Source organism: Elephantulus edwardii, unplaced genomic scaffold, assembly GCF_000299155.1.
Source record: "Elephantulus edwardii isolate Elephantulus edwardi_28Jun2011 unplaced genomic scaffold, EleEdw1.0 scaffold00135, whole genome shotgun sequence".
NCBI classification, from domain to species: Eukaryota; Metazoa; Chordata; class Mammalia; order Macroscelidea; family Macroscelididae; genus Elephantulus; species Elephantulus edwardii.
The window spans coordinates 1,671,846-1,680,789 of NW_006399885.1; the positions used below are offsets into that span (position 1 = coordinate 1,671,846).

Sequence of the window (8,944 nt, forward strand, 5' to 3'; positions counted from 1 at the left end):
GAGACCCAAACCTGCAGATGATGGTCATGCATCCCATCCCCCACCTCCTATACAGGTGTCCAGTGGGGTGCACACACACCCCCAGCGCAGGAGGCCTGCGGGAGGCACGCGGCCCCCCCAGCACAGGCGGCTGTTGAGGGCACGCCCCACCCCACCCCACCACACAGGCGCTCGGCTGGTGTGCGGCCCATCTTGTGCGGGCAGCCGGTGGGCGCCCGCTTCCCCCACAGCCGCCATCCTGGCTCCAAGAATTCTCTCCAGACCAAGTCCACCTTGCAGCAGTGGGGTGGCTTCACTGCACCAGTCTTGAGGAGGGCCGGTGCCCAGCATCCATCCTGGGTGAGGGAATCCATTGGTTCTGGCTGTGGAAGCCTCATGGAGCTGCAGTGGCTGTGCATCACAGCAAGGGCTCTGTTGGGGGTGGGGGGTGGGAGCCACGAGACTCACCCATTTCTCCTTGGGAATCCTTGAATTCCTGTTCTTGAGCCTCGATCTTCACTGAGGGCCAGTCATCAGCTGTTTAAGTGTTCAATTATCAATAAGCCAAAGTCTGTGGAAGGCCATAATGGCCCTGCTTTAAGTGGTTCGCTGCTCCCGCAGCTGACCATGCTGTCTCTGCCTCTGCCACCATCTTGGATCTCAGTAGTTCACATTTGAATCATCCTTTTAATGTTTCCCTAAAGATTACAACACTCATCTTTGACTTTTTAAATCTAATGTGAATGAATGTTTTTACCACTTCTTGGAAAATGGAAGAGTTTTAGGTTATTTTCAGGTATTCTTCAGTTCTAGAACTTTAAAAAAAAATTTACAGTTGTCTGCTGAAGTTGAGCATACTAAGTCTACCATTAACCATATGTATGTTACATATTTCTGAGTCTGATGTTTTCATTATATGTACTACACTCCGCTCTGCCCCTGGAATTTTTTCCTTTGTCTTTTGTTTCTCTTTGGGTTTTCTTTTGGGTTGTTTTGTTTTTGTTATTAGTTAATCTTGTCTCTTAATATATCTTGTTAGTTTTGATTGAATACTAGGTACTGTCAATGGAAAAATTGTGCAGATAATATAAGGTTATAGGTCTGTGACATCCCAAACAGTGGTTATTACTTACATGTGTCTTTTTAAACATAAATTCTTTAAAATTAAAATCTTATCTACTCATTGCACTAGCCATTTCTAGTGTTCACCAGACATATATGGCTAATGGATACAATATTAGGGCAAATAAAGAATATTTTCATCCATAGAAAATTCTGTTACACAATTCCAATTTTCTTTAATCAGAGAGAATTGGCTTTCAGCCCTTGTGAGAGCTGATAACACTGTTGATTTACCCCTACGTCTTAAAAAGTGGAAACAGGAATTGCATCCACTTTCTAAACAACATGCCTCTGAAAACTAGGAACTTTGATAAATAACAATAGTTCCAGAAAGGTTTCAGGCCTTTTGTTCATAGGATCGCCATGAGTCGTACCTGATTCAACAGCAATCAGCAAAAACAAGTTAGAGGGTAGCATTTTGAGGTGCTATCCCTACACCCAGAGAATTACTAGGACTACTTCTTTGGCAAGTGCTAGATTCTACTTTTTCTCTCTGACACTTGTGTGTCTGTTAGAAACGTTTCTCAGTTCTAAGCCATGCCTTTGGATTGAATATTTGCTTCTACTAAAGAAGCAAAGCAAAATACCAGCTCCCCTAGATGACCTTCTCTTCCCCATCATGAGCCTGCATAATTGTTGATTGGCTTGATGGCTGTCTAATGTATTCAAGCTGATTTCTCCACAACTTTTACAGTTGTTCTTAGTGGGAAGGTTGTTTAAATAGTAGTCCACCATAACCAGAAATAGAAATTCTTCACCAGTGATCCTTAAGTCAGATATTTCAAATATACCTAATGATTTTTAAGACATTTTAATGTATGTTATTTTATTTTAACTATATGTCAAAGATGAGAGAATTTCGATTCAAAGAAATGTAGGTGGGAGAAAGAGAGCTGAGATTCAAACCCCAATTCAGTCTGTAAATTCTGTGTTTATTCTATGGCTTAGTGGCTGGCTTAATAATAATAAGTATGCAGTAAATGTATAATGAATTGGTGGGTAGGTATAGAACTATTACTAGTGGCCTCTCAGGTAATTTTAAATCCTCCTTTCTCCTTTAAGATGAATACCAGAGTGAATTTTCTTCTCAGTACTAAAAATACCTGAGCACTCTTTTTGATTAGTCTGAATTTTCCAATTTTCTACTATGTAGTTTAATTTGAATTCTATTAACCATGTTTTTTTTCCTCCCCAAGATAACTGCTAAAATTCCAAGCACTGCAGTTACTAGACCCATAGCTACTGGATATGGGGTAGGTTTGCTTAAGCTGAAAATAAATATTAAGGTGATTTTTCTCATACATAAGGTCACTTTAGGCAAGGCTAATTGTGGCTATCTTTCAGTCCATAAACCTGATACTTTTTCACTTTGGATAGTTATTAATATAAGTCTAATTTGTTTATAAACATTGTGCATTCTAGACATTTTTGTTTGTAAATGTATTAGAAAATGTTTTAAACCCTTTTCCATTTGTAAACTTTATGTTTATCGTTTCATTTTATTTTTTTACATGCTCTTATCAAGTCTCATGTGTATTTTATGTATTTTGTGTGAAGTTAGATGTTGTATGAATGTAATAGTTGATACAACTATAACCAAAAACCAAGTAAAAATAAATAAAATTGAAATGTAAGAAATGTTTCAAAAGTGTCTTTGAAGGAAAGGGGCTCATAAAAATCATTAAAAGAAATAAACCTTTTTACTCTTGCTCAAAGTAAATCTAATTTGGATATTGTATTTTGTATAAAGTAGTAGAGAAATGGGAGAAAAATGAAAGAATGAGATGAACTAGTCCTAATTTTTCTGTTAGATTCTCTTAGGGCCATAAAATGACTCCAGACCCTCAACCTGTTCAGGTTTAGGGCTACGCCTTCGTAATGTTTCTTTACATGGACAAAGAAGGTGCCCTTACATGTGACTGTGTGTGACAGGAGACAATCTTTATTAACTAACTTGAACAAATTTTATTATTGACATTTTAGAGCAGAAGCCAGTAGACATTCTCTGTGAAGGGCCAATTGTTTTAGGCTTTGCACAATATGTGATCTATAATGCAGCTACTAAGCTCTACGTTAGTTAATGCGAAAGAAAGGGCCACCTGTGAGGGAGGAGTGGCTGTATTCCTGCACAACTTTACTTGCAACAGCTGTGAGTTCTGGTCTGTTATCCTTGTATTAGAATTTTTTTTGTTTTATAATCAGGCCATAAAAGGAAATAAACTCTATTTTACTTTTACTATTAAACTTTTATAATTTATAAAATTAAAGGTAAATGTTTTTAGGAATCATTTTGACTTTCCTGTTTACTAGTCTAAGACATCCCTGACATCATCCATGGGAAGACCAATGACGGGAACTATTCAGGTATCTCTGTAGTATGAGTGTTCATTTTGTGCCTTTTCTTTGAACTGGGATATTACTACCATGATAGTTTCCCCTTTATTATAAACATGCTAATTTAAAATGCTAAGGAAAATCTTACTTAAATAGTGACTTTAGAGTCTTAAACTATAGGCAAAAGTTTAGACCATTTAAAATCTTTGGATACAAAGCCTATTTAGACTTTTTCCCCTCTGGGTTGAAAACGAAATTTGAGTGGAAAAAAAAAAGATATTTGAGTGGAGAATGGGCTAAGGGTTTGCTTGTATGAAGTTATCTGAGTTCTATTTCTACAGTGACATATAGAATAATTTTTGTACTTTCTCTTATAGGCATGTCAAAAATCAGTCAAAAGTAGAGGTTTACCCAACTAATAAACAAATCAGAGGGTTTTTTATTTTCCTTTAAAAATTGGGAATGAGTCCAGATAGATTAAAGATTTGATATTTTATTGGCAAAAGGGAAAGCATAGACAGAAATGATTCATGAGGCATAGATAGGAAATAGATAACAATTGAAAATCAGTGTTAAAAATTGGAACTCTTAACATATGTCATGTGCAGAAGTATAGAGAAATCTATGTTTTTTTTAGAAATACTTTTTAAGTTATTTTTATCCTTTTAGGATGGAGTTACTAGACCGATGACAGCAGTAAGAGCAGCTGGTTTTACCAAAGCAGCTTTGAGAGGTTTGTTTTGCCATTGCCCCTAACACTTTTCCCTTCAATCTTTGAATTATTTTTTTACTGTTTTAGTGTGTATAAATGTTATTACCATTTATTATGATGCCATCAATTATAAAGGGGTTATGGATATTTTCTACATGTTGAGCTAGTAGTTACCACGTTTTTTCATAATAGAATGCTTGTTCACAAACACTAGGAGGTATTTTTCTAAATATTTTAGGGGGAGGGTCAGTGAAAGAGAGGAAAACCCTCAGCAAGATGGAATGACACAGTGACTACAAGCAGTGTGGTCAAGTGTGTCAGAGATGATGAGGATGGCACAGGGTAGGACAGGGTTCAGAAATGCTGTTCTTAGGGTCATTGTGAGTCGTACTTTACTCAACACACCTAACAATAGCAGCTAGCCTAATTTTTATAGCAACATGGGGAAGAAAGGGGCCAGCAGCATATTACTTGGGAAAAAAAAAAGATATACTATTGTGTAATTTGTGAAAATATAATGAACTGTACAATTAAAGTTTGTGCATTTTATTTTATATAAATTACAGCACAATTATAAATAATATTTAAGTATATAAATTAGATAATGTATCTTAATATGACATTATTATGGAAGAAATTAATGTTTACTTAGTATTAAGAAACATTAAGTGACCAATACCTAACTATTACTCAGATGGTTAATAATTTGAAACTTCATAATAGGAATAAATCACTGTGGGGGAGAGTAGTTATTGAGATGGGGGGAAGTAATTGTTGAGATAATGTTTCCTTTTTGTCTTTACACATTAACATAGAGATTTTTATTTGAATGAATTCATGTGCATTAAAAATCTTACCAATTTCCTAATGTACAGGATGCTTATGTAGTTATAATAAAAGTTGAATACAGTTTAAACCACTTAATTAACTTATACAAGAATTCATATTTTGTTCACTGATGCTGGATTGCCAATGTAAACATTTTCATTGGTCTTAGGCTCTTCATTTGATCCCCTTGGTCAATCAAGGGGCCCTGCGCCTCCTTTGGAAGCAAAAAATGAAGATAGGTATGCGAGTTGTAATGCCAATGTTTGCTGTTCCTGTTAATTTTTTGTTTTTATTTTCTAAGTGCATACTTCTTTTTTTTAATTATTATTAAATTTTATTAGTTTTAATGAACATTTACAGAGATTTGGGGTTTTCATTCATTCATTGTTGCACTGTTTTCTCTACCCTCCTCCCCAGTTCGTTCTTCTCCCCCCACCCCCGAATGTCTGTTTTAATTGTCCAATTGCCACAGTGCTTGTCAAAGCCAGTTCTGATTAATCTCCTTTGTCAGTGTGTCCTTTGCCATTCCCTATCACTCCTCCCTGAGAGAGACTTCACCCTGACTCATAAGGAAAAGGGGACGGCGTATTCTCTTAGCTACTTCCTGCTGAAAAGGGACGCTGTGGGTTTCAGGGTGAAGATCTTCTCTCACTACTCTAAAGGGCCCCTTTGGCAGTGGGAAACACATATACTATTATGGAGATTGATTTTGGAATTTAGAAAGTGCATACTTCTTAAATCCTTCAAAAGTTTCTTTCTTAAGCAAGAAAATATTATTTCTAGTTCTTGGAACTAGAAAAATCAATAAATTCTAAGAAGAATATGTGTTCTGAGCAATTTTATTATATTATACCTACTTATTGCTTACTTACATAGTTGACCTGATCATTATATAAAAATTGCTGTTGGAAGAAGAATTGCTCTTGGTTGAAGATGAAGGATTAACATATCACTTTACAACAATGAAGATAATGGTATCTTATATAACTGCCAAGTTACATAAATATATAACTACTGAATAGTACTATTATATAGTTCTAAACCTCAGAGTATTATGGCCCTCCTAAGTTGACACTTAATCGTAACTGTCTCCGCCAGTGTTACTCTTGCCTTGCATCTCAACATTTTGGTATTGCTGGACATACATCATTAGTGTACAAAATGGTCAGTAGATTTTTTACTATTACCACATCTCTGAAATACTAGATAGCAAGACAGTAAGTGAGGAGTAGGCATATTGCATTTGAGAATATAGTTTTTAAGGCAATACTGAAGGCCTAATGAGGTTATGTGGGAAAAGATGGGCACTCTCCTCCCGTTTGATTAACTGCTTCTGAAAATCCACTGGAGAATCAGCTGTGCATTGAATCCGATTCGATAGTACACAACAACAATGAAGTTGTAAGTGTGATAAGCTGTATTTATTTTAAAATTATATTTCAAAGAAGAAAAATGAAGAGAACACCTATTATTCCTCTACTTTTTGTTCCTGTTATGTCTTTTACAATGATGAATATCAATATAATGTAGTTTTAACAACATTAATACAGTTACTTTTCATTCCCTTAACACCATTTATTCATTTGTCTTATTTCTAACTTGTTCTCAGAGTTTAAAAGCACATTAGTATCAATATTAAAAATAAATAGTTATATATCTTACTATAATAGACTGACTTACATTATATCTATTTTTTTTTCTTTAATAGTCCAGAAGAAAAGATTAGACAATTGGAGAAGAAAGTAAATGAGTTAGTAGAAGAAAGTTGTATTGCAAACAGTTGTGGAGACTTAAAATTGGTGAGTTCATAATCTCCTAAGACTCATATCTGTATGTTTAGTTTTACACTTGCATTCACATACAAGAATAGGTATAGGTACATATTTTTGTTTTGCTATTGACCAAACTTAGGATTTTTACTAAAGTGTGATTCATCTTTGGTGGGTAGTCATCTATTAATAGGCAGTTTTGGGCTTGTTAGAAATAAAAATGCTATGAACATTCCTATTCAGGCTAATCTTTACCTGAACATAAAGTTCTTCTTTTGGGTATAAATATATAGGAGTATAATAACAGGGTTATATGGTAAATATTTTATGTTTGTCTTTTATAAAGTGAGAAAAGGAAAATTTGAGGAAAAAGATGATGTAGCACTGGAACCTCAAGGACATTCTTGGATAGGTATTTTGTAGAGAAAAATTCATTTGGAAATTGAGGGTCTGGAAAGTAATTCTTTAAAGCTGCGGTACTTCTGGTTGTTGTGTGCTGTTGAGTCAGAACCGACTCATAGCTGACCAGAGGATTTTCAGAGGCAGTTAATTGTTTGCGAAGAGATTGCCTATCCTTTTATTGTGGAACAGCTGGTCGATTCAAACTGTGTGCCTCTGGGATTGTAGCACAGCCTCTTACTACTAGGTCATTCTGTGAAATAAAAATTGGCAATCTTCTCCTATAAAGATTAATAAATGGAGGGAAGGCAGATAAAAGAAATGGGAAAGATCTGGCCAGGATCTGCAGTGATAGAGTAGTTGTGGGCATAGTTCAAGGCTGATTAATTTTATAAAACATAATGAATGGAGGGGAGCTCTGGTGGCCTAGTGGCAAGAAGCTGCACTGCAATCCCAGAAGTACACTGTTTAAATCCACCAAATGCTCTGCTGGAGAAGGAGGGGCAATCTCCTCCTGCACTAGTCAGATACAGTTTGATGGTACACACACAAAAAAGAATAAAATTTAAAAAAAAACCCCAACAAACAATGAATGGGAAGATTGCATGAAACACAATGTGAATGAAGATTAGTATGAAACACAATGTATATGAACTTTGCAGGCATACCAATATAAAAGAATTTTTTTAAAAAATAAAAGTAAAAATTAAGATTAATAACTCTCTAAACACAATGGACAATCATCCTAAGTCAGACTTGAGTCATTGACAGTGAGTTTGGCTTATGGCTCCTAGTCCCTGAGAAAAATTCATGCACTCCTGGAGGTATAGTGCCTAATTAGAAGCCAGCTGGCTCAGAGAACCCCTATTCCCAAACACTTCTCCAAGTTCTAGCCTTTGCTCCATCTCTTTGCTTCAGACACTTCTGTCCTACAGATATTTTTATGATGGTGTATTTGTTTAAAATATGCCACAGGTTCGTTTGTTTTAAAAGGGATTAAGCTAGGAAACCCAAGAACAGAAAATACATTGCTTTATAAAGATATTTTTAAAAATATTTTTCAAATACATACATGTGATAAGCATTCAATTTTATTTTAGGCCTTAGAAAAGGCAAAGGATGCTGGGAGAAAAGAACGTGTACTAGTAAGACAACGAGAACAAATTACAAGTCCAGAAAATATCAATTTGGACTTAACTTACTCAGTAAGTATTAAAATATCTCCTGAGTAAAAGTATTTTAGTTTTGATTTATGAATTACAGTAGTTTTTTTTTTACTTTTTCCAATCTTGGTGGGGTTTTCCCTCTTTTCCAATGTTATGGTTCTCAGATATATAGAATTATAGTAATTTTCAGTTCATGGGATACACTCATCTTCAATCTGTACAAGGCTCTTTCTAATTTGTAACTGATAGTATAGTAAGTACTTGCCAGCTCCAAATCCAAAAAGAAGCTGTGACCTTGACAATAACATGCATCCAACTCTAGAGTGCCCCTGCCTGAGCTATCCCTTCCACCAAGCATCGTCCTAAATAATGTGCTTATTCTCCATTTTCCTTCTTATAGAATTCATTGTTGCATTTATATATTGTTCATTGTAGACTTTTTTTGTTATTTTAGTAGTTTATAGACTTGTAAAATGTATTTCTAATTACATTAAATTTTAGACTTAATTTTTTCTTTTGCTTATATTGATACTGCTGTGTGTTTCTGTGGTTTGCTCACTGGGACCATTGTGTAACACCCTTTATTCATTTAGATTAGCATTTTTAGTATAAATTGGTTATTGAACTTTTTATTT

At 35.2% G+C, this 8,944-nt stretch overlaps 1 protein-coding gene and 1 pseudogene across 1 annotated transcript in view; both read left to right on the forward strand.

The window, feature by feature from the left end:
• The window catches only part of IFT88 (intraflagellar transport 88 homolog (Chlamydomonas)), a 143,577-nt gene that overhangs the window by 13,339 nt on the left and 121,294 nt on the right, over positions 1 to 8,944 (forward strand). Inside the window, exons 3-8 of the mRNA XM_006894098.1 lie at positions 2,298 to 2,354; positions 3,412 to 3,465; positions 4,105 to 4,168; positions 5,145 to 5,214; positions 6,684 to 6,774; positions 8,244 to 8,348. Of these exons, the coding sequence (XP_006894160.1) occupies positions 2,298 to 2,354; positions 3,412 to 3,465; positions 4,105 to 4,168; positions 5,145 to 5,214; positions 6,684 to 6,774; positions 8,244 to 8,348 (441 nt within the window). The remainder of the gene's footprint in view (positions 1 to 2,297; positions 2,355 to 3,411; positions 3,466 to 4,104; positions 4,169 to 5,144; positions 5,215 to 6,683; positions 6,775 to 8,243; positions 8,349 to 8,944) is intronic.
• LOC102875836 overlaps positions 8,503 to 8,944 on the forward strand; it is a 1,742-nt pseudogene continuing 1,300 nt past the window's right edge.